General features: G+C 38.8%; 1 protein-coding gene across 2 annotated transcripts; it reads right to left on the minus strand.

Moving 5' to 3' along the window:
• Nucleotides 1–431: 431 nt before the first annotated feature.
• On the minus strand, nt 432–27,088 carry LOC143879440 (uncharacterized). Of its 2 annotated transcripts, none has more exons than XM_077381821.1 (6): nt 26,654–27,088; nt 22,161–22,247; nt 13,367–13,546; nt 13,139–13,225; nt 12,979–13,050; nt 432–2,936 (listed from the first exon to the last, which is right to left on the minus strand). In XM_077381821.1, exons 1-6 carry the CDS (start codon nt 26,840–26,842, stop codon nt 1,053–1,055), a joined length of 2,499 nt encoding a protein of 832 aa, XP_077237936.1. In that variant the 5' UTR covers nt 26,843–27,088; the 3' UTR covers nt 432–1,052. The 2 variants fall into 2 exon arrangements, with proteins under 2 accessions (XP_077237936.1, XP_077237935.1); XM_077381820.1 differs by having other exon boundaries at nt 13,367–13,549.
• Nucleotides 27,089–27,132: the final 44 nt, after the last annotated feature.

Here is a 27,132-nt window from a genome sequence, read left to right on the forward strand (position 1 = left end):
TCGTGACCCAAGCCACCATAGATCCCAATAGAGGGCACCAACGCATGAAAATATCCTTCATATTTCGTTCATTTATGTCCATCTGATAGTCTTTGCTTTGGATCACCTATGCCACAAAAGCCACGCCACTGATGCAATTCAAACATTCAATATTTGTCGTTCAATATGAACCGTTCATATCTTTTTGCAGTCTCGAAAAGATATGGGTGATAGTTTTAAAATATGGCTATAGAAGATGTAAAGATTGCATTCAGCAGAATAGAGGAGAGGAATGCTTGGTTTCTATTGTAATTTTTGGTTATTTTGGTTACTTTTTGAATTGGTCTCGGGTATGCCCGGGCCAATTCAACTTAATATTTTGTATTGCAGGCTGGGACTCTGGTCCGGAATGCAATCTGAATATTAATGAAATATGTTACTTTTCAAAAAAATGAAAAATGAACCGCTCACTCTGCAGGCAACAGAACCTTTATTTGACCATATCAACAACTTATGAACAACACTTAGTAAATCAAAATATGATACTTTAGCACCCCAGCTTGCTTGCGGGAAAAAAGGTACTCCGAGCTTATGAGAACAAGCAAGAGAAGACACTTCCATCTAGTTAAGGTTTTCATGCAAAGAATCCATTAAAGACCAGTTACATCTATGAACATCAATCATCATCCCTTTCACAAAGAAAATTCATGATTCAGATGCGCTCATCTACTATACACATGAGAATAAAAACTAACAAAATTGAAGAAAAAGTGAATCATGAATGAAAGAAAGCTTACTTCCCACACTGAAGAAACAGACGCCGCACCATTATCTTGTTGAATAAACAGATGCCACGCTGTTAACTTGTCCAACACAGGTAATCTGAATTAGAGCTACGTTGTTGAATTTGAACGGTGGGCCAAAACAATGTCCAGTGCCACCAATTCCTAAAATATAAAGGACGAGAGAAATGGGAGGGGGTTGTATATATGTTACAGATACTCTTCATGGTCTAAGTAACTCTCATAGGGGGGTCGGAACACTAGTTAATAAGCCACCAATACAAACCACCATCAAGATCTGGTCAATGTTGTCACACCACTAGGAAAGAATCTAACATGGCTACACTGTTTCAACTTGACAAGAGCATCTTGTGTCTTACCAACCAGAAGATCCACATAAACTGCAGCCAGCACCGCTTTTGGGTTGTTTGGTATCGCCAATAGAGCTTGTGTGATAAACCACTGTGCCTGTTCCATATCACCTTGCATAGCAGAAATGGCAGCAAGATTTACATAAAGGGCTCCACGAGACTCTTCGGGTTTGGAGAACACAATACCTAGAGGTTCTTCCATTGAGGTGTTATTTGCAACTACTGGACCATTCAGCTCCTCACTATCTCCTCCACCCTTTTCAATTCTCCACTTCTCACAGTCTTCATCACTGTATGGCAAGATTACATTGTTCCCATTTGAGACATAGACGGACAACTGCTCAGCAGCTTCTTTTGGCCTGTTCAGGCGAGAAAGGGCCTCTGCCGCATACACATTACCTAGAAAAAAGTATATTCTGGAGCAGTCTGGGAGCTGCAGGAGTGCTTTGGCAGCTGATAGAGCTTTCAAATGGTTTTCTAAGTTCAGCTCAACAAATGCTAAGTCTGCTAGAACCGCTTGCTTTATCATGTGATTCTCTCTTCTACAGATCTCTTTGTATGCACAGATAGAGCTCTGGAGGGCGGTGTTTGAGCTAGCACCTCCTTTGGGTTCTTTGGAGTCACCATTTGCGCTCGCCTGAGAAGAGACGGTGGCTACATTTGATGTCTTTGAATCCCTAATGGGTAAATTCTTGTGGTTTGACTCTAGAGCGTTCAATAGATGTAGCGCATTGAGCAAACACTGCCGAGCATAGGGAATCGAGAGCTTGTGTTGATCATCTCCACTCACTAAACCATCCTCTCCCAAGAAATCCAAGTGCCCATTCCTTGTGTTCATACCTTCGACAACGACCTGCCTCCATTTACCATTACTGACAACATGAACTTTAACTTCTTTGCCATTTTTAGAAACCCCACAGGATTTCAGAAGTCCTTTCTCTAGGGCCAAAAGAGAGCATTCAGCAAGTCGGAGCCAAAACAGGGGTCTGTTGTAGAAAAATGAACTGGCCTTGTGGAAGCAGCGGGTAGCAGGAATTGGTTTCCCACATACCAAGTGTTGCAAACCACAGTTGTATACAGTAAGGAGAGATTTGTCCTGTGAGAAAGTGGAAAGCTTCATAGGCTTCTCAGATCGAAGGGAGGAGCTGCTCTTCAATGCCTTGGAAAAGAACACAGTTGAGACGTGGTGTTTCCCTAACTTATGATATATACACCCAAGATTGTTGTTGAACATACTAGACATCATCCCTGAGTCCGTCCTGTTACCGGAAGTCATCAAGAGCTTTATAGCTTTGCGATGATTACCACGGGAATACTCTAGCTGAGACCTCAAAAGCAATGCAGTGGAGGGATCTCCACCACTACAACGTGCAATGTTCATAGCTAACTTGACTTCACGCTTTGTCGCTTTTAGGTTTTTGGTGAGAAGCAAAAGCTGGACTTTGTAAAGTTGCAACTTGAGCTTCAGATCAACGGCCGGAGAAGGCCGTTCAGATGTTCTAAAGATATCATTTTGGGATGGTAGTACAGAGGACCTTGGCAATTTCTCGCCTGTAATATCCAGTGTTGATAGAAGGTTTTCGTAGTCTGCCTCATCTGATAAGGTTCTTGCTAAAGGGCTCTCTGAGGCATTTGCACCGGTACTGGAATCAAGATTAGAGGCATCGGGAGCCACCAAATTGCTTGGTGTGGAGGGAACTTTTACTGCCTGGTTTAAAAGCTGAGGTTGTGTAGTGCTGCCACTATCTCCTTGACTAATCATGAAATCACCACAAAAAGCTTTTTCCAGATACTGAATGACATCCTGAAAACCAAAAGAATTACAAGACACTACTGTGATACTGTTAACAGATCAAGGTCATATAAACAGAACAGAAAACATGACATCCCAAAACAAAGACATTTTGGTAAGAAAACAAAAAACATTGAATTAATAAAACATGTGCAGTACATTTGATGTTTATGAATTCGGAAATATTAAGGGGAACATCTGTATCAGAAGTTGTTTTACTTAAACAAGAAAACAGCATGGACTATGCGCTAACATTATTCATACGAAATATTTCTGTTATGACTAAATTTTTATGAGACAAAAATAGAGCCAGAACATAAAAAAAGGATGTATTTAATATCTGCAAATAAATTTACAACTATGATCTAAAAAGGTATTTAGTAGCTAATCGTGTGTGTGTGTGTGTGTGTGTGTGTGTGTGTGTGTGTAGGATACTGATATCCACACGATCGTGTTTTGATGATGGTGTGAAACCACGGGTGATGACAGCCAACATAGACTAGTTCTTTTTGAAAACATAGGGATTCTCTTAGTCTTAACAGCCCTGGAGATTCTCTTAGTCTTAACAGCTCCTGATGCAAAAGCCTTCTCATGATGATAGTATCACATTGAATACGAATAGTCAAAAATACGATGTGATCCACTACCCTGAGAAAATCAAACCAATCAAGAAAATCATTGGAATTTTCATCCCAGTAGAGGCTTGCAGCTGATCTCAATTTTTAATGGTAGATCACTTTTTTTTCTTAAATGGTAAGAATTGTATTAATAAGAGAGAGGAGAACCAAGACCGAGAGGATCTTGGGAGTAAATACAAGACATGAAAGATACCACAAAATATGAAAAACAAATCATGGAAGAGGAAAATCAAATATCTCCATGGACGCTCGATTCACCCCGTCCCTGGCTAATCGATCCGGCTCACTGTTAGCCGACCAGCGCACATGTTGAAAACAGAAAGGATGATCATCAACCTGGTCACGGATCTCCTAGATTAAATTCGCAAATCTCCACGGATACTGCCTACTTCCATCCATCCACCTAATTGCTAATGGTATTAAGAGTCTCCCTCGACTATTAATCTATCCAACAAACTATCCTCAATGATCCTCATGCCCTGATGCACCGCTCTGACCTCGGCCTCATTGCAGTCCTTGACCCCAATGGGTCCCGAGAATGCTATAGTTTTGCCGGCCTCGTCTCTAAGTAATCCTCCCAGCCCACCGGCCATGGGTTTCCTACACTAGATCCATCAAAATTTAGCTTGAGCAATCAAGAATCAGGCCGTACCCAACAAGGCGTGATTGGATTCTCTCTTTCTGATTCAAAGAAAATCTCCTTCCAACAACGAGAGAGGACAGAGTTGGAACTTGAAAGGAGAGAGATCTCTCAACCAAAAAATAATTATGAAGCTAATCTTTGTGAATGTGAATAGCGGGACTTTAGACCGGTTCTTGAAGAGCCTAGCATTTCTCTCTTTCCAGAGAATCCATAACGAACCTAACATAGTCGCTCTCCATAATATTCTACCTTTGAATGGCCAAGGAACTGCGACCCAGCATTCAAAATGATCTGCCAAGCAACGACGGAAAACCCAAGACATCCCAAACTTCTCGAGGATACGGCACCAAACCTCCATAGCGAACTAGCAATGAAGCAAAAGATGGTCAACTGATTCCCCATTCCTCACACATAAAGCGCAATGGTCAATAATCCATATTTGATGGTTACAGAGATGATCCACCGTTTGGATCCTATCGTGTGAGGCTGTCCAGCCAAATGCAGGAACTCTAGGTGGAACCGGAATGCTCCATACCTTAGATGAGAGAGATTTAACACTGACGAGATCTGGAAACAAGCTGCAATATGAGTGTAGAAAGATTTAACACTGACGAGACCTGATGTGCTCCAGATCAAAACCCTTTTGTCGCTCCCAATTTTGCTCATTGTAAGTAGACTCTAATAGTCTAATGTATGAATGAAGCTGCAAATCTATCCACCTCTCTGTCGAAGAAATTTCTTCTAAAATTAATGTTTCAGACTATTCGGCCTTCAATCCTCTCAAAGCAATCCTGGACAAAAACTTCTTTGCAGATATTACTGCAAATAAATCAAAGAACAGCTTCATGAGAGAAGCCTCGGAACACCACCTATCCAACCAGAATCTAACTTGGTCGACTCTGGGGACTTTGAATCTAGTGCCTTCCAAGAACTTTTGCTTAGTCTTCAAGATATCTCTCCATAGGGTTAAGGTAGTGCACTCATACTTATCATATGAGATCCAGTTCCTACTAATGGTCTTGTATTTACTTTCTATCACTTTTGTCCAAAGCTGCTCTTTTTCTTCCCCAAACCTCCACAACCACATGCCCAAAAGGGCAGTGTTGACTAGTCTTAAATTCCAGATCCATAGGCCCCTTGATTTGATAGGTTCACACACATCTTCCCAACATACCAGATGGATCTTTTTCTTGTCATCTGCACCCCCCACCCCAGAAAAAAAGGCAAGAAGTTTCTCTTGATTTGCTTAATCCGCTTGATCATATAGGACATCTCTGAATGATTTATAGGCATAGTTGTCAAACTCTTACGAGTCATCCGAGCCAACTCCCGAGTCGAGTCGAGTCGAGTCGCTGGGTGACTCGCCTCTGGTGAAGACTCTTACGAGTCGTCTGGTGACTCTTACGAGTCGCTGTGAGTCAATTTGAAAAAAAAAAGACTCTTACAAGTCTAGTCGCTGGGCTTTCTTGTTTTGATGGTTGAAAACTTGGAAGTTGGAACTTATAACTTAATTATTATTTTTTGAATGGTAGGCAATTACATTAAATGTGGAAAAAAAAAAGATTGAGGAGGTCTACACAAATAAAGAGACAGAAAAACAAAAAGAAAGACGAGAACAAACCCCACTGCAAGGGTCAAGGAGGAAGAAGTTAAATAACTCAACTCTCTCCCTAGAGACACCATCTCTAGCTAAAATACCCACCACACGATTAGCTGACCGCCAACACGATGGAAAGAAATCGATGCATCCCCCCACCCTATCTTGGATCTCATTGAAGAAAGAGGCAAATCTCCAAGGAAAGGAATGAGAGCCACTACGCCACCTTATCATATTGAGTGAGTCTCCTTCTACCACTACCTTATTCAAATCTTCATCCTCAAGATAATTTATTCCTTGGTAGATAGCACGCACTTTAGCTTCATTAGCATCTGCGCCAATGGGACCCACAAAAGCCCATTTCATGGCTCCAAATTCATCCCTCAAGACTCCCCCAATTCCGGCAGGACCAAGGTTCCCCATGCTACACCAGTCGAAGTTTAGCTTCAAAAAACCATGTGCGGAAGGCTCCCAGTCTTGGACGATTTTGGGTTCTTGGCTTGAACCACCACAAATCTCCTTCCAACCATGTCATAAATCATGGGTGGATACAAATCTAAAGAAAGGAAGGGTTTTCCACATTTTTGTGCTTTCAACTTACAAGCATATAGTTATTTATATTTTTTATTTAAGTGCTTTATCTATGTGCTATTGGGTTATATTTTTTACATGCTTCAACTTTTGATATATAATTATATTTTTTCAACTAAATTCCTATTCTTATCAAAAACTTACGAGTCACAAGTCATAAAATTAAGAAATCGAGTCATGAGTCGAGTCGAGTCACGGGTTGACAACTATGAATATAGATATATTTGCCAACACTACTTTGACTAGAATGATTCTACCCAAGAGATACTAGATTCCTTTTCCATGTAGACAGTTTTTTCTCCACTCTTTCCACTATCGCATCCCAAACTTTCTTTCTAGAATAATTCTACCCCCAGAGATACAATATTCCTTTTCCATGTAGATAGTTTTTTCTCCACTCTTTCCACTATTGCATCCCAAACTTTCTTTTTGGGATGACCCTCACCCAAAGGGAGACCGGGGTACGAGGTAGGAAGAGTATCCAAAGAGCACCCCAGGAGGCCTGCCAATCTGTCTCTCTTCTTCATCAATATGAATGCCAAACAATTTTGACTTTAGGAAGTTTGATCTTTACCCCGTAATGATCTATAACATCTCAACATTGCCTTTAAGCTTAGCACATTTTCCCTTTCAGCCTCACTAAAAATGCGTCATCAGCAAACTGAAGATGAGTGATAATGCCCTAATGCAAGTAAACTAAAAGATTGCAGCATAAATTAGACTATTGAAAACCAGTGATATACAAAACTCATGAAGCCAAGCATCCAGAATAGTAGAATGGTATATCTCATCCTAGAGTAATGCCCAATTCTACTGATGCAACAACGGTTCTACAATTTAGTCTTTAATGGTTATATACTTATATCTTTTAATTTATTATACTGATTCTTAATTGCACAACATAATTTACAACATATTTGAATGTCCAAGTTACAGTTATTGATTCCACATTGGACAGGCACATTTGCTTTTCTGAGTGCACTCTCACTGAACCCTACTAGTTTCATGCTTTTCCGAGCGCACTCTCACTGAACGCTACTGGTTTCATTATATTCTTAAATACTCTCACCTAAAAAAAAGAAAGGGAAATGATAAATTCGCCCCCTTTCATCACTTGGGACACCCAGCAGCAGTGTATCAATGACTTCAGAGGGGCTGATGTACTTCATGTCAGAAGGACTCAACGGATTTGATAGCCATGTACACTGCAGTTGGGTGTCCCATGTGATGAAAAGGGGCACATTTATCATTTCACAAAAAAAAAAAACAAAGGTTTCTGCTACATTAACAAATCATCAACTTAATTCCTTCATCTCACACCCAAGAGCCCAAACATGATGAGCCTGCTAAGTGCTAACTCTTTCACCACATTTAAAGAAGAAACCTACAAGTCTAAAAAAAAATTGTCTTTACATTGTTCAGAAAGCTATCTATTGATCTATTCAAGGGCGGTGTACTTAAATGGTTTTAAACTTCCACCGAAACCGACATGAAACAACCGAAATGTTTCTGTTTCCATCCCCATAAAAAACGAAATGCATAAAAAACCAAAACTGTAAGTGCATTAGTGGTATTATATCCCAGTGTGTTATACAATTATATTCATAAGTTGTGTTGCATGGATTCTTTGCCCCCCTATGCTGAATCCGTGTCGACACATCTCCGCACCCGAATCGGACTTGGATTCACGTGGGACATACCCGGATTCGTGTCGTAGCCGTGTCCTGCACGAATACTCTTTTTTCTGGCGAATCTGACTCATTGTTGCCTCTTTTAAAATGTGAATCCTATATATTTTCCCTTTAAGTGTGTTTTCTTCTTAACTTCATTTATATGAAAGCACAAGTCATACTCTTTTAATAAAAACCCTAGCACCTGGACCCCCTTCCTCCTCCTCCTTCTCCGACACTCTTAATAAAAACTCTTAACACCTCGACCCTCCACCCTGAAATTTTTCATATATATATATATATATAGAGAGAGAGAGAGAGGGGATAGAGTTCCTAAGGTGTCACCTCATATAGCTTATATGAGGTGGCGCTTAAAAACATAAGGGACCTACTTTGTTTGGATGATCCAAAGCATTCATTTGATAGGCCCTCACATAGATATGGTGTGCCCAAGAAATGAACTTCTTAGGATCATCCTAACCCTTCCATTTGTGGAGGTTGAAATGGATGGGTATAAACCTCCATAAATTTGCCTATTTTGAACCTCCATAAATGAAAGGGTTAGGATGATCCTATGGACCTGGTTTTTTGTAGGCACCATATCCATCTAAGGGCCTTTCAAATGAGTGGTTTGGATCACCCCAAAAATGTGGGCCCCTTATGTTTTGTGAGCGCCACCTCATATAAGCTATATGAGGTGACACCTTAGGAACTCTATTCTCATATATATATATATATATATATATAGGGAAAACGGTTCGTGAGCTAGAGCTCATATAAGCTTATATGAGCTAGAGTGCCACAAACACATGGGTCCCACATTTTTGTGGTGATCCGAACCATTCATTTGTAAGGCCCCATCATAGATAGGGTGTGTACCAAAAATCAGGTCCATTAGATCATCCTAACCCCTCCAAAAGTGGAGGTTTAAAATGGATGGTTAGAAAATGGGCTTCTATAGATCCAATGGTTAGGGTTATGGTATGGAGGTGATTTTTTAGGAACATCCTATCTATGTGAGGTCCTATAAAATGAATGGGTTGGTTGAGTCAAACAACTATGGGAGAAGTGGTTTGCCAAATTCGACACCTCAAATCCGTGTCGGATCCCGAGACACGAATCCGAATCCATGCAACACAGTTCATAAGAATTGCATGTCAAATGTGGTATATATTTTATATATGAATTACATGTGAAATGTGGTATATACTGAATTATTAGACACTCATGATAGTGCATGTCACTAGGTGGTCAATGTTGTTAAACCATTATGGGTAGGTTTTTTTTTCAAATAGTACCCTTGTTTTTTAAATGGTTCAAATGGCACCATTCTCCAAAAGGTTTTACCTCGCCTACCAAGATTTTTCAACAAACAACTGGATAAAGACGTCTCATTTTTTCCTAGAAGATCCATTGCATACCAAAGCACTTGAGGATCACATTCACACCCCATATTGCTTGAGCAGTCTGGCAATGGATGAATAGGTGGGCTGCAAATTCGTTATCTTTTCAGCACAATAGCACATCCACTAGGTGTTCGATGTTGTTAAACCATTACGACAATGCATGTCTTTGTTTTGAGACCCAATAATTCCTCTTTAAAAATGGAAAACCAAATGAGAAGAGACAAGATCTCTGCCTTTTCAAATCTTTGACAATGATAGCGTACGAAAATAGTTCAACAATCTCCAAAATATCATTTCTAATAGTTCTGTCAACATCATCTGGACACAGATTTCTCTACGAGCTTCCGTCAAAGTTCAACTTGAAATCACCGTTGGGAGGAGTCCACTAACCACTCTGAAATCTGAAGAAATAACCTCTTCAAGACTAGATTAGCCTAAGAGCTCCGTCAAAGTTCAACTTGATAGTAGAGAGCACCTTGAGGAGGGGGGAGTCCAATAACCATAATGAAATCTAACCTTGAAGAATATGCTCCAATTGGATAAGATGTTAGCAACAGGAAACCTTGAAATTCTTCTCACTGGAGCTTACTCTATGATGGGCAACATAATTTATCTGATCAATACTCCTTAGAATCTTTCCTTTGTCCCCCAAAAGACTCGTTAACCACCTACTAAATAGTTCAAGCACTGATTATGGATTCTTCCAAGAGACCCCAAACCTTTGATAGGGCTGACACACCGACACCATGGCTGAGACAGTGACACTGCTAACTTGCAATGGATAAAAAGGTAAAGCGGAAATTCCTCTCCTCTGCCACTCTAGTGGCGCATCTATGAACAAGTCTAGAATTCTCTTCACTTAGCATATCCTGTGTGCAACTTGCCCACAATTGCCATCGAAAAGAATGTCTCGACGAGAGGGAGAACATTGCTCCTTCACTTAGCATATCACATGTTCAACTTGCCCACAATTGCCATCGAAAAGAATGCCTCGACATGAGGGAGAACATTGCTCTGCAAACAATTGAAAGATGAGAGGGTGCCGTATTGCAAGCTGAGGGGAGGATAAATGAGAACAGCAAAGTAAACTTGACAGGAGACAGGATTTTCAATATGGATGAAGAAAGCAACCATTAAAGCTATATAGCAGATTCTCTGCCTTCCGGTCACAATTATAGATCCGTTTTTTGCACGCAATTCTTAGATTGGGATAAAATCTGGGGTACCAACCGCTAGTACTGTGATAAATTGGATAAATTGAAAATGAAATAAGTGCCCATAAACTGGCATAAAATCAAGGGAGAACAATGACAAGTATAAACCAGAAGAACATATTTAATGAAAATGACAAGGATAGATCTGCTATGAAAAAGTTAAATCTAGGGCTGCAAAAATTGCGCATCAGGATGGAAGCTCAACAACAGGTTCATCGATGTCACAATATAGATATGTATACAATTACAAGGAGACTGGGGGCAAAACGACAGGTGTTTATAAACAATATAGAAACAGATAGGAGAAGAATTGCGAGAACACAGCCATACAAATGATTAGGCATGCAACTTGGGTCTGGTCAAGTTCAGATTTTGCTAAAAAATGAATTGGAATCAACCTGATCCCGATCCAATTTTATGGTAAAAGCTCAACCCGAACTCCCAAATAATCGACCCGAGTTGCACCCCTACAATGATGAATATTAAAATGATGGTAGAAAGGAAATGGTATCAGCACTTTCTTGTTTTGATACTGGCATTCCTCCCTTTCTTTTAAGCTTGTTTCAATGACTATTGATAGCATGTGGAGAATTGTACAAGCCAAATGAGACGCTTGTCTCAATGACTGTTGATAGCTTGTCAAGAATTGTACCAGACTGCCAGCCAAAGAAGACGAAATATAAAATAAAGGAGGGCCAATATCAAAGGGAGTGAGGATCCCAACTCCCTCAAAGAAACTGCACTCTCGAATAAGTGCACCTAAGCTTTGATGAGCTTCTCACCACCTCTTTCGCTTCACTAAATACATGAGGAAACCGGAGAAGAAAGTTGAGGGTAAAAAGTTAATGCCTACAATTAACCTAGGTTTGCTATTTATTGGGGGAGTTATCACTCAGGATCCTGATATGAAAGGTTCCTAGCTTGATAATACAAGTTATCAACAGAATGTATGATTAGAAAACCAAGGTTGTTCAACAAAACCTGGATTAGCCCCCCGCCCATTCTTTAAGGAAATAACAAACAGGGCTCGATGACATCTTTGTTTGGGGCTAAAGGAATCATAGTTCCATTCCCCAACCCAGATACGGGGCAGTGTCTACCATCATGAAAGATGAATCCAATTTGCTTCATTCCTCTCTGATGATTAATGAGTAAACCACTTCCCAAGGTTCCTCTCTAGTGCTCCTCATCAGTTCAAGGCTTTTAGTTATCCTTCAGCATTGAAGATGTATAGCACCCAGTTCCAGTAACTTCAAGGCAATGGAAGGGGGCATAAGGAGAGATGGAACGGGAAAGCATCGCAAGCCAGCAGCACCAACATGCTTCTAGGCAAACTCAGTTCGGCTTCCGAAACTATCAGCAATCTCAAGTTCAGAGCAATTTATGTAGTTAAATGAGTTTTTATAATTATCATTCTGAATGACTACAGAGTTTGATATGATCAAAGAGCAACTACAGACTGAATTTAGAATTTTTTTTAATAAACTGAATTAAGAATTATCATTTTGAATGACTACTAAGCTCAGGCTTTTCACTTGTACCCCCAGGCCTTTGCAAGAATGATATTTCTGATGTTTCAGTTTACCTGAATCAGACTATCACTCAATTAATAATCATAAATTTCTAAATAAAATTCAATGAGACAATAATTGGAATTTGAAATGCAATTCCACTCCAACTTTTTCCAGCAAGTACAGACAACTTCATAATCAGTCTCTTTAGTCAAAGTCAAATGGGTCACATTTTTTTGTGGCAACTAAGCTCAGGCCTTTCACTTGTACCCCCAGGCCTTTGCAAGAATGATATCTCTGATGTTTTAGTTTACCTGAATCAGATTATCACTCAATTAATAATCATAAATTTCTAAATAAAATTCAACATGAGACAATAATTGGAATTTGAAATGCAATTCCACTCCAACTTTTTCCACCAACCGGCACAAGTATGTGCAATGGTTCAATAGTGGAATGTAACCAGGGTAAGCAAGCAGAGAAGTGATAAATTCAATAGAAATTCCCAACCATCCAGATGAGTACCCATAAGCCAACATGCTTAAGTATTCATAAGTTTACCATTAGTACCCAGAATTACAATAGATATTTATTTATCCTACAAATCACTAAACAGTCGACTGATTGACCACAGATTTATCAATTATTTATTTATTTTAGCTTTGAACATGCATCATATCATCCCTAATGTATTTTCCATGGAAAAATCTCATGACGCCTTTAAACATGAACAGCGAACCCTGGCAGAAAAACAATTGAGTAACATCTATAAATTATAACTTACTGCAGCTTTCAATGGGTCAAGCGAAGCCAGTGCCACGTCCAGTAAGAGAAGGCATATATGAAGGGCTGTTGTCTGCATATGAATAAAAGATTAATGAAAAATAATTGTGGCACCAAACAAACCTTCATAACATCTTAAATAATCAACAAAAATGCAGTACCTCATCTATGGGTTCTATATTTTGATATAATGGTTCAAGAACAGATAATGCATTTCCATATTCGTGGAGATGGAACAAGACAATTGCCTGTATAAAAAAGAAAAGGTGAGTGATAAATATGCACACCATTAACGAGTAATTCAGAACCAACTAAAATATTTTCTAAAGATAGGCAAACGAATTTTTAGAAAAAGATATACTAATTTTGCTGAGGTCAAGAGAACATACAGTGTTTAGCGTTGCTACAGATGTGTCAAATTGATCGGTACAGTCAATACCGGTTGCATTTGCAGAGGAAAATTGATATGAGTTACTACTGCTCCCTTTAGACAAGGAAATAACACTACCTCCAGGGTTGCTGACAATATCCGCCTGTTGTCCAGATGCACGAGCAAGGTCTTCGCTTCTCTTCTAAACCGTGATTAAATAAAGAGTCAACAAAGAAATATTTCCAAAAAATATTATATAGAACTTTAAACTGCCAGAAATATTTAAAAAACAAATGAAGAAATAAACAGAAGAAAGAGGCAACCCTCATTTGGCTAACTAACTTTGTGTTGGTTGGAACCCTGGTTTTAAAAGGTCACAACTCACAACTGAACTGAAATGCATAAAATTAGAGGAGAAATGTGTAATCATCACTCAATTTTTTTTTAAAAGCTGAAATGGAATAAATATGGGGCAAGGGGCGGAAAGAAGATAGAGGAAAACAGAAACTATGACTCGTCATTCATCGGTTCTACATAAATATTCTAAAATTCCTCCATCAAATAACCAAATTTAACATTCATCATGAGTTCATGAATCATGACATTCTCTTTATGCCACATTGATATAAAGAGACATATGGAATTCAATATAGCAGTCATATATCATAACAGAAGAAAAAACATGAATCAATTCATCATTCATGGATTATCCATAATGCCAATATGGTCATTCACTCATCATTTACCAATCATCAATCATCCGCAAGAAAAATAACTCCACAGTAGACCGACCTTACATTTGAGAATATTGATGAAAATAGTGATTTATAAAATTCTAGAATGGAAAACCCCAAATCCTCAATAGCTGTCAGATTGGGTGTGTGTTTTTCACATCATTGTTTGAGAGAGAGAGACAGAGAGGAGTTGGGGTTTACATTTCAGAGAGAGAGAGAGAGAGAAAAGAGTAAGGGTTTATCATTTCCATAAGGCTTACGCTTTTTCAGTTTTTTGAAGTTTACAATCTTTTTAAATGGTAAGTTTACATTGTGATGCAAGTAGGCTTCACAATATCAAGCTTATGCTTAACTGAAAAAATAGCCTGAATATAAATCCACCCCCCCAACACCCCATTGGTCCCCTCCCTGAGGTTTCCTTAAGCTTAACTTTGATGGTCAAGCATAGGTAGCCAAAGCCCTACTAGGATTTGTGTGAGACTCCGTGCTCATGGCAGCTTGGTGAGATGGGTCATTTTTTGGGCTTATTGACGTTGCTAATTTTAACATGGCGGGAGATTTCACACTTAGGGAAAGCATCTTGCTTGTCGACCATTATAAGCTCAATGAGTTGATTGTTGAGGAGAATTCACCTAATGTCATTCGGTGGTACTGGTTGTCAAAGGAGGGTGGATATCTGTGGAGGTTTTCCAATGCAATCAAGGAGATGATTGACCATATCGATGGCAGTCTCCGGTCTCCGTGCTTTCAGCATACGTAGAGGTTGGTACATGGTGAGGCCGGTGATCTAGCCCTTGGTGGGGTTTATCGATGGGAGTTTGTTGCTTCTGAGCATTACCCCTTTGATGACCTCTCTCTCTCTCTCTCTCTTCCTCTTTATTGTTTTGCCTCTTTTACCATCTTGTATGCTTGTATCTTATATTCTTATCTTTTTTATTTTCTCTTAAAAGCTTTTTTAAACTTTTGGTGTAACTTCTAGCATCGATTAATCAGAATCAGAGAACACAATTTATCCGGACAATCATGTTTTTCAATATTCCAGAGACCTATGTGATGCAGATTGTAAGCCCAATACGAGGCATATTTGCCCATTAGGATTTTAGAGATTTTTATTTTCATGTTTTAGTTTTAGTGCTTTTATTTTCCATGGAATTTATTTCCATGTTTATTTCCATTGCCTTATGTATGGAACTTTAATAAGTTTTGATGATTAATAAAGATTGATTGAGATTTCTCCCCTAGCTTCTCCCCTTAGGTTTCTTCTTCTTCATCCTTCCCCTGTTTCTCCTTCTATTCTTCTTATCTTCCTCTTCTTCTTCTCTATTCTCCTCTTTCTTCTATTTCTCTTCCCGGTCCTACATCACTATGAAGTATAATTTTAGAACTCTCCCGCATCATCATGGACCCCCCAAGTTGACTCCCTTTTCCCTAGGTCGTATTTCGCATGTTGCCCTGCAACATCAATAAAATTTCCTACGACTCTCCCGAGTTATGACCGTGTAAACTGACCGCGCCAATCGCGTTCTTGGTCGTGTCCACGCTGAGCCAACAAGGATTTTTCTTGGCCGCATTTTAACCCGCATCCGCGTTTTGAAACACTGCTATGAAGGAACAACAAAAGGGTTTTACTCAAAAGATAGCAACAGTGATGAGTAGGGCTATATAGCCATTTCTGTACATTCAATGTACTCTACAGATAAAGGAAAACATAGAGCTAAACATAGTAAAATAAGACATTGAATAATTCATTGAAATTGTTCATTTGGAAACTGTCACATAATTTGTTAGCCAATAGTTTGAATTAGGAACTGGTTAAATACAAATTGTTTAGCAATTTGGTTTGAACTTTGATCCAATTCTTAAATATCAGCAAATTACGAACAAGCACCTTAAAAATCCCAAAATTGGCCACATTTTCTGTTTCGTCTTTAGCTAAGAAGATAACTGAAGAAAGATCAGTCAAGATGAATTGGTTGTCGAGCTTGAAGATACAAGATTGAAGGGCTTGCTTCTTCCACTAAAGCTATCAAAGACCCTTCCTCAAAGTGGCATTGTCTTTCAACAAAAATGGCATACGAAATACACTGAGGGCGTATTCGGCAAGACTTCTCATTCTCGCCTATTTACATGGGCGAGAAACAGATTCATGAGAATCTTGGTAAGCACAATTAGTCGCTTCGTAGAATCCTGCTGTTTAGGCTTAAAAAGAAGGTAAAAGTTTAGAAACGGGCCTTAACGGGTTACCGAACAAGATCTTTGAGATTTTTTAGCATTTCTCATTCCACGCATTTTAAAAAGCGTAGAATCCTGTAAATAGATGGTTGCCGAACACGCCCTGAGTATTCTTAGCTGAGCAATAGAGAATTGCATATTCTCTCATACGGAGTCTCCCATCCACAACAGTCTCAGACATCGTGAAAGCAAGAAAGGCAGTTTGCCATTGTTCCCAATTCTGAAAATGTAGAGCGATCGGATATGGTTTTGGGCATGGGAATACCAAAACCCAACGATACAAAAGCGTGTGTGCCAAAACAAGATCTATTCACATCTTTTGAGTGCAACAGAATGAGGAAGGAACAAAGGAACAACAAGTACTTTTTACACCTTTTTTTTGGGAGAGAGCGGGGGGAAATGGTTCCGTGGTGTCCTTGATTTGTTTTTTTTGTTTTTTGTTTTTTTTAATGGTTGGTTTCCTTGATTTCTAATGTAGTAATATTTGTCTCATAAAAACCGGCGGGGAATATATCTACACATTCATAAATTCATATCGATGCCAATTAAAGGTGATTCAAGTGAAGTGTTGACAAGGGGAATAAGATTGTATGCACAAAAAAAAAAGTTGCCTTCGGACCAATGTTATAAAATTCGTTTCGTTTCGTCCGAAATGGACGAAACGTTTCGTTTTTCATTCCGAAAACGGAACGAAATCCTCAAAACTTCGTTTCGTCCGAAATTTCGGTCATTTCGTATGAAATTTCAGATTTCGTCCGAAATGGACGAAATTTTGAATTTCGTCCGAAATAGCCTAAAACGGCTAGTTTGACTTTTTTTGCAGAAATTACCTCAATGCTCCTGTAACGGGTCTTTTGGGTTTTTGAGCATTTTAGCCTCAAAATGTGATCGTTTATAGCTGTTGGGAAGGGTATTTTAGTCATTTTTACTTGCTTGTACAATAAAAGACTCTATAAATAGCCTTTCCCCTACCGTCTTCTCCTCCACCTCCACATAAGTGATTCTCATTCTCTTTTCTACTTTCACTTACACTATCTATTCTACTAAATTTCTTACAAGTCTACACTCTTCTTCAACTCAATCCAAGTCCATTTTGGAGCAAAGGGAAGGCCTACCTTCAACTTACAACTACAAGAACTATTTCCAAAGGCTTGCAAATTACAAGTTACACTACAAATTTCAAGTGAAGGCTTACAAGTTACACTACAAATTTCAAATGAGCGAAGGCTAATATTATCTTATTCTCTTCAAATCAAATTCAACCTCAAGGTTCTCTTTATTTCTTTCCATTTCCTTTCTTTTATTTCTTACTTCATTTGTCCTATTCTACTTCATTTTTTTTGTAATTTGTTTCCATTTCCTTTCTTCTAATTCATTTTCCCCCTTCTTCTACTTCATTTCAGAATGAGTGGGTCGGGACCTTCTGCAGGAGCATCCTCTATTGGTTCGGCATCCGCTAGATCGGATGACCCGGCATGGGCTTACGATACATTGGTTCCAGGTTAAAAAAATAAAGTAACTTGCATATTCTGTGGTAAAGTCATATCGGGTGGAGGTATAACCCGCTTGAAAGAACATTTAGCGGTTGTTCCTGGTGAAGTAGCATCATGCAAAAAAAATGACTGAAGATGTAAAATATCGAATGAAGCAACTTTTAGATGCAAAGAGAAAAGAAAGGGCTAGGATGAGCATATCCAGAGCAGAGGTTAGAGGTTTTTATGGCATACCAGACGAAGAAGAAGAGCAGGATAATGAAGAAGACATTGGCACACCATTGCCTCAACGAAGGGGTAAGGAAGTTCTTATAGAACCGAGTGGTACAAAAAGGAAGAATATGGGAATCACAGGAGGGATCAGGAATTTCTTTGCACCATGAACAACCCCGGGAGCCCAGCCAAGCATTAAAAGTGCTTTGGATAAGAAAGAAACAGTGGATAGAGCAGACATGGCGGTTGGCATGCTTTGCTACGATGCCAATCACCCTTTCAACGTTGCCAATTCACCTTTCTGTAAACCTATGTTTGATGCTGTGAATGCCGTGGGTTCGGGTTATAAGGCACCTACTTATTATGCTTTGAGAGGTTCCATTTTGAAGAATACAGTGGATGAGGTAAACAACTACTTGGAGGAGATTAAGATGTCATGGAGATACACTGGCTGTAGCATTATGGCCGATGGATAGACAGACATCAAACAACGTTCCCTAATCAACTTTTTGGTGTACTGCCCTAAAGGAGTTATATTCCTCAAATCCGTTGATGCATCTGGCACAGTGAAGAATGCCGATGAATTATTCAATATCTTTGAAAAGATTGTCGCAGAGGTGAATCCGGAATATGTGGTGCAGTTTGTAACTGACAGTAAGCAAAGTTATGAAGCTGCTGGGAAAAGACTAGAAATCGCATATGGTACATTCATCTGGACTCCGTGCGCAGCCCATTGCTTAGATCTCATCTTGGAGCATCTGTGCAAACCAAGTGTATTTCCTCACATAGCAAGCACAATTGAGAGGGCTCGGACGATAACAAAGTTCATCTACAACCACGGAGGCCTCTTGAATTTGATGAGGAAGAAGTTCATACGTGGGAAGGAGTTATGCCGTCCTGCTTCGACCAGATTTGCTACAAATTTTATTATGAATCGGAAAGCACTTCAGCAAATGTTCGTGTCTGACGAGTATAGTACTAGTAGGTTTGTCCAACACCCACTGAGTGAAGGAGTAGTTAGTACTGTGTTGGACAAATCTTTTTGGAACTAATGCAAGTACATTCTAAACATCAGCTAGCCTTTAGTGAGAGTGCTACGTTTGGTAGATCGGCAAGACAAACCGGCGATGGGTTACCTATATGAGGCCATGGATAGGGCGAAAGAGAACATCAAGGAGAGGTTGAAGAAAAAATCAGATTACATGCCCATCTGGAGGATCATCGACCAAAGATAGGATAGGCAACTCCACAGTCCCCTCCATGCAGCAGGATATTTTCTTAACCTTGCTCTCTTTTTCACTCCTACCTTCTCTAGGCACAGTGAGGTAACCAGAGGCTTGCTGGCATGCATTACTCGACTGGTACCTGATGAAGGTACACAAGACCTCATCACCAACCAAATTGAGGATTATCGAGAGGCTAAGGGTATGTTTGGAATGAAGCTTGCAATCCGCAACCAAACGAAGTTGGGACCAGGTATATTTGAGTTGTTTGTTTAATTAAGTATAATTCATTTTAACTTTCAGTTTCTCAGCAAATAATGCTTTACTATTTGTTACTTTACAGTTGCATGGTGGAATCAATCCGGAGGTGACGTGGAAAAATTACAGAGCTTTGCGATCAGAATACTCAGTCAGACCTGCACTGCGACTGGGTGTAAAACGAACTGGAGCACCTTCGAACACATTCACTCTGCAAAGAGAAATAGGTTGGAGCACCAGAGATTGGATGACTTGGTGTTTGTCCATTACAACATTAAGTTTCGGCAAAGGTATACAACGTAATATAATATTTTCACTCTCACCTCATCAGTTTAAGCTTTTAAGTTTAACCTTTGACATTAAACTTAATGTTTTTCTTTTCATGGACTTGTTGGGGAAATCATCTACCACTAGTGACCCTTTGAGCATAGACCATCTGGATGTCATAATGGATTGGGTTGTAGAAGAAGAAGATGTCATTTTCACGCAGGAAAACATTGGGTGGGAAAATCTTGAAGCACCTACTAGGCTACTACTGTAGTTGGGGCCAGGGACGACAACGACTTTGTCATGCCTCTAGAAGAAGATGTCCCTATTGGTGGTCCACGTGGTGGTGGCGGCGACGACGACATTGAGTATGATCATCCGGGTTATGATGACTGAGAGTTGTTGCTACTAGCTATTATTTATGTTTCACTTTCATGTATCTCTTTTTTTTTTTATGTTCTTCTATGTATCAGACTATCAGTTGGACTTGTGCAAAACTTTAAGTGTTTAAGTAATGAATATGCCTTTTGGGACACATCTTTTGGACTATTTATCAGATTTTTACCCTTTCTATTGATTTTTTTTTTTGAAATTTTTCTCATATTTTTTAATATTTTTTATGTGTGACCGAAAAGTTTCGACCGAAATGACCACTGAAATTTGGTTTCGGTGGCCAAAACGAAATGGCCACCGAAAACGAAATTTACAACTATGCTTCGGACTGTTTTTGGATGATAAGTTGCCTCCGAACTTGCACGTTAATGACATCTTCAATATCAAGCTTATCTCTCCTCAGTGCAGGGAGTATGAAAGAGAGAACTAGAGGACATGTTCTTTTCGTGTGGGGGTGATTGATGGACTGCAAAGGATGAAAGGCAATCAGGAGGGGTGGAAGTATCAAAACAAGTGCAAGAGAAGAGAAGCCTATGTCCCACGAAATTGGGGCCCACTTTCAATTCTCATATCTTTGTTAGAATTCGGATAAAGATTGTCAATGTGAGGGGACCATAAAGAAAATTAAAAGCTCAAGTTACAGGACTTTTTGTTTTATGTGAAATAAAGAATGTTGAGTATTTATGCGTGCACTTTGTGCGGGATTTGTTTATTCGTGGGATTTGAAGGAGAAAGCTTCTATCTACAAAACCTTTTACTAAATATTGTGATTGTGATTTGAAGGGTTAATCCACACCTGTAATCAACTTGGATTAAATCTTGTTTTTACTGTAATTTTAGTATTCTGATTTGTTACCTATAAGTCTATAACAGGTTAGTGGCTGTGATAATTTTTCTGCATTAATCTTCTTTACTTTGCAAAATTTTATTTCAAGAATTGTAGGCAGTGAGTGTTTGTATTTGAAGAGATATGCTCATCTTGAGTTTATGAAGACCTTAGTTGTAATTGACTTTGTGGTTCACAAATTTTTTGCAAAAATTATGTGATTTGTGGACACGTATACTTTTTTTTTTAAAGGGCAAATAGATAATATCAATAACCGAGACCAAGGAAGTCCCGAGGGAAGTATACTAGTGTACTAGTGTCGTGTGTCGACACTGACACGGAGTGCAAACACGGCAAACCCCCAAAATATAGAAATGGTGACACGGAGAAAATAGAAAGTATATCTAATCATAATTTGTCGATACGGATTCTTCTGTTGAGTTTCGACATGGATACAAGTTGTCTAACATGGCAACATCTAGAAATGGTGACACGTACATTTCTTTCTTCTTTTTTTGAATGGTATTGGTGGCAGGTACATACCCATAAAATTATTGATTAGTATAATAATTTGTAACGATATAAATATGGTATTCATTTAATAAACTAATAAATTTTAAAATTAATGAACTATAATCTAAAACAAACATGAGATAACCAAATAATAACGCATTCATCAATTTAATCTAGTTCTCTTCCGTCTCCAATATACAACGAGAAGGGGAGACCGATATGATACACTGAATATAGTATTAGAATAAGAGTTTGTTTACGATTTTAGGTTTAGAGGAGGGGATATAACAACAAATATTTGTTAAAGAAGAGCTAAAAGAAGAGATATAACAACAAATATTAGTTGAAGAAGAGCTAAAAGAAAAGTTAATAATAAAAAAGGTAAACACGTTTAAAAGTGTCCAAAGGAGTGTCAACACGAGTTGACACGTGTGTCATGTCGGACACGGCAGGACATTTGTGTCAGCAATAAATTCAAAGTGTCGGCTAAATCATAGCAAAAATTTCAGTTATATTAATTCTTAAGTTTTGAGGGTCTTGAGTATGTTTTTTTTTTTTTAGTATTATAATTATTATAAATTGGTATAGGACCTTACATCACAAGTTCACCATACAAAAACTCTTATACTAAAGCATAACAAGTTCCAAAAGTAAGACTTACCTTAACCATATTTAGCACTTCAAGTAATTTTCTAGGATCAGAACAATCATCACGAAAGTACCCTGCTACAGCAATATTATGAAGAACCTGCAACAGTTATAATCATATGATAGTCAAAACACCATAAGTAGGAAACAAAGAGATGAGGAAGAGAATGAGCACTAAGATATCCAATCAATCAACATAAGCATGCATAGAATACATGGATTCAAATGATGAAAAGTGGCAAAATTTTAAAAGGACAAAAAAATATAAATGTTTGATGAATTTCAGAAAGGTCACTTAGTTTAGTAACTTTAGTCACGATATTCTGTTAGCAGTTTAGCCATTGAATCCCATCCATGTAGAGATATATCACCAATTTATTATAACGATTTAACTTTATGTAAACTAAATAAATTCATCACAAGACCAATGTTTCAAAACTTGGACTCAGACAAGAACCTTGCGAATGACTCGAGCAAGTCAATGATTGAAGCAGTCAATCTTTCATTAACTTGGGTGAGCTAAGGAGTTTCGTTTGAGTTGGTAGGGCAAAACTCAGACTCGAACAAGAATGTAACCAAGGTAAAAGTTAGGCGAATTGATGAGTTGGTAGGCAGTTTACATATGCAGATTGCCAGCTGCATATATATATATATATATATATAGAGAGAGAGAGAGAGAAGTGTTGGTGCGCTTGAGGCGTTATAACGCCTCCCGTTGGTTTAAATGTTTGGGTAGCAGAACCAATGGGAGGCGTTATAACGCCTCAAGCGCACCATTTTTTGGTGCGCTTGAGCACACAATCTTATAGCTCATATATATATATATATATATATATATATATATATATATGGCTTTGGTAGAGTCCATTGCAAAAGGCATTTCGCAGCTGGTCTGTTGCATGTCAGACCAGCCACCTCTTGAATAAAGACAACAGCTTTTGTCTCCATTCACGAGGTGGGTGGCCTGAAATGCGACAGACCAGCCGCAAAATGCCTTTTGCGATGGACGGTAGCAATTCCCATATATATATATATATATATATAAATGGCATATCTTTGAATATTTCATCCAATAGATGTCATATCAAATCCTAGATCTTCCTCAGTTGTCAATTCAAAAATTTGAAACAACTGATTGCTGATTGCAGTAGCCATTCCCTTCAGAAAAGTACCTGAACAACCCCATATACGATCGACTACTCTATAGATAGTCACTGCATCCAAATCTCAAAGGCTTGTTATCTTCCTTTATAAACCTAATTGGGTGATCTGCATCTAACTCCATTCGTTGATGGCCCTCTAATGCCACTTTCTAGATACAAGCAATTGCTTAATTCCTGTGTGTATAATAAATTAAAATAAATCTACCTGATAAAAATGTATGGCATGCACAGAAGCAATTGATCGTGTACTCCATGCCCATTGTCCCAAGTTATATTTGTCAAAAAAATTGGGAACATATGGAAATTGGTGCAAAACTATGATATAATGCAAAAGAAATATTGGGAAATGCAGAGAATAGGAAACCATGTTTCGAAAGGAAAAGAAGACTGGGGAGGTTGTGGGATACTTCTGTAAAATGCCTGAAGTCCTACGATTTATCCGACACTTCGAATTTATTGTTGACACACGTGCCGTGTCGTGTCGACACTTATAAACGTACTGCTAGGAGTGTCAGCTTCAATGTGGGTGTTTCAAGTTTCAACATGCTTTTGTACACTGTCGAGCGTGACATTTTTGTTCTATTATTGATTATTGTGTTTACATCCTTTATTATATTAACTCTTCTTTTGGCTCTTCTCTAACTAATATTTTTTGTTATATCCAAAACACACACACACACCCCAATCCTCCCACCTTAAATCTAAAACCTTAAACAAACTCTTATTCTAATATTATATTCATTGTATCCTACTATGTCAACAAATCATAGATATATATACTTTTTGTTTTAGCCGTGTCCCCGTTTCTACATTTTGGAGGGTTGATGTGTCTGAGACTCTAAGTCCATGTCGAGATGCGACACCCGTGTCCGTGTCCACAACGCATAGCAGAGTCTGTGCTGTACATATTTAGGGAGAAATCATTTCCATGTTATGGAAATGATTTTTAGGCATTCCTAATTACTCAAAGTGCCTTCCAAAATGACTTCAACAACTCGTCCACCTAGTACAACAGTTTCAGAAAACTACAACCTCACTGAAAGATTTTGTTTAAGGTGGAACTAAAATTACTCTCAATGATGGAGGGTGAACCACTAACCTGAAGCAAACTGTTAGTGATTTAATTTCTGCTCATGAAACTTGGTAATGAATTTGGTGTCGGGACTTACTGCATTAAGGAGCTACAATTGAAATAGATTTTAATATCCATTAAATGGACACAGAATCCTTTCACTTACAACCCCTTGATAGGTGAAAAACAGAGTATATGTATGACATTTCAAGCCTCTTTCTAAATTCAAAGTGATGCAAGTAAATGAGAACTGATTATTCTTTCATTTACTCACCCATCTCTCCCATCACTATCCAGTGAAGTACCTGTCTGAATAACTTGCATTACTAATCAAGCCTACTCATCCACTTATGCAAAATTTCATATGTTACCAAATTCATGGACAACTTCATATCCACTTAATCAAGCTAGTTTCCTTTAAGTTCCTTCAGATTCTGCTCCAAAAATTTTCAATATGAACTTCATGTCCACTTAATCAAGCTAGTTCCCTCTAGCATTGCACATGCCCATATGAAAAGAGTAGCAGTTCGTAGAAAACGGGAAAATAACATTTGTTTGTTGTTTCTTCCAAGTTTATGGTGAGTATTAAATTTGAAGTTTATTATTGGAAACTAACTCCGTCTGTGTTTTTCACAGCCTGTCCCAAGCCAGGATAAAGGAGGAGGGTTGGCAGCCGGCCGTAAACTTTGCCACTCTTCTATGAAATGAAACCTATAGAAATCCAACGTACGCCTTTGGATGCTCCGGTGAGAAGAGGCGACTCGTGCCAAATTGATGGAGTAAAAAGAGATAGGGGCAGACCGAAAACAACTTGGGTAGAAACAATGAGGAAAGACTTGATAGCTAGGAACATAACAAAGAAAATGACCTTGGATAGGATAGAATGGAAGAAAATGATCCACGTAGAAGAACCCCCAACTAGAGCCGGGTAGATTACCTCTTCATGAAATTTTTCTAAAGGATTCATTTAGCCGACCCCAACTAGTTTGGGACAAAGGCTTTGTTGAGTTGAGTTGAGTTGAGTAGATTATTGGAAACTCATTCTGTTTACTTTACTTTTATTTTATTTTTATTATTGAGAGATGCACTAGGACAACATTGTAATTTTGTGTCTAATGGCATTTTAGTCATTTTGCCGGCCTAGCTTGCACATGTGTGAGTCACACATGTTTGCTCCATCTTTTCCTCAATCTTCCCACTTCCCTCCTATTTCAAATTCAAACTCTACTTGAAACTCTAATCCCACCACTAACTTCCCTTAGCAATTAAGTTGCCACATTTTTATACCCATCACCATTTTCGTAAGCAATTAGCTCTATTTTCCATTGGCTAAGCCAATCTCAATTTACTCATTTTTGTTGGGATTTTTTTTTTAAGATTCTCAACTAGAGAGACCTCCATTGAAGCAAAGATTCTCAACAAGCGTGTGTGCACGCTCGTAATTGAAGCAAAGTGATGACTTGCCCCATTTTCTCTATGCTTTGAAGGTTTCTTTTTTCTATTGTCTTATCTTGCATTGTTGTTCTTCTATCATCTGTTGGACTACATCTTGTTGGTGTGTTCTTCTTCTACTTTGGTTGCAGATCTTGGGCTAGTGTAAACTTTAGTTTCACTATTTGTCGTGAAATCCGTCTTTCTCTGCAGCATAGAGTCTCCAAATAGTTTCTCCTCCATGACCCACCCAGACGGACACGGTACCCCAATAATCGGTACCTTCTTTCAGGCCATGTTCGTTTAGGACCTGTTCGTTTCAGATTGTGACAATGGTGAGGGTCCCAATCGATTATTGGCCCAAAATTAAACATAATTTTCAGCCAATAATCAGTTGTGGCCCTCACCATCAGTTGTCACAATCTAAAACGAGCAGGGCCTTAATTTTTAGTCCAATAATCGGTTTGGCACTCCCAATAGGGTGTCATAATCTTAAATAAGCAGGGCCTTACGAGCCCATTGATGTAATCAATCATCCCCATCAGAGAATAATCACTCCAATAGGTAAGCCAATGCAACGCAGTCCAAAAGCAGCATTGCGAATACATCATCAACATAACAATAACAAGTGATCAAATCAAGCAAAAATATCAATTTTTTCACCTAAAGAATCGTTATTCATGTGCAGTAAAAGGAGATGAATATGGAAACAAAAAACTAAACAAAACAGCAGAGATCCAGTCCATCTCCCCCACCAAAACGAATAAAAAAACCCTAAAAATGAAAGAGAAAGCAAAGACCTTTCAAATAAAACAAGAAATTGGGGGGGAAAAGGAGTACCTTTGGATCGTCTTCTTTCTTCAGCAACAACTGATTCAAGACATCGATGCATTCGGTAAATTGACGGGATTGGAAGAGACCAGCGGCGTCTTTGGCTAGGCCGCCGGTGACGGAAAGATGGCCGTCGTCGTCCGCCGGAGTTCCATCTCTACTCGCTCCGGTGGATGTTGATGAATCTCGGGAATCCATTGTCGGATCGAAAGGGATCCGATCCCAAAACCCTTTTTTTCTTTCGGGAAGAAACGGTTCGAAAGATTTTCTCAAACCCGGTTCGGATTCGGGTCGGAGGGTTTAGGGATTTTTGGTTCCATATTGTAATCTTAGACTCAAAAGGGTAAAATTGAGAAAAATAAGGAGGAGGATAGATTCGGAAGAGAGAGGTGCATAGATTCGGGAGAGAGGGTTGTTCATGGTATTTGTTAGGACCAGATTTCCTTATTTAGATTAAGCTTTCCTTATTTGCTTTTCCTTATGGGGAT

The sequence above is a fragment of the Tasmannia lanceolata genome, unplaced genomic scaffold, assembly GCF_043159265.1.
Source record: "Tasmannia lanceolata isolate RefF3 unplaced genomic scaffold, GAP_Taslan_0.1 ptg000006l, whole genome shotgun sequence".
In the NCBI taxonomy this organism is placed as follows: domain Eukaryota; kingdom Viridiplantae; phylum Streptophyta; class Magnoliopsida; order Canellales; family Winteraceae; genus Tasmannia; species Tasmannia lanceolata.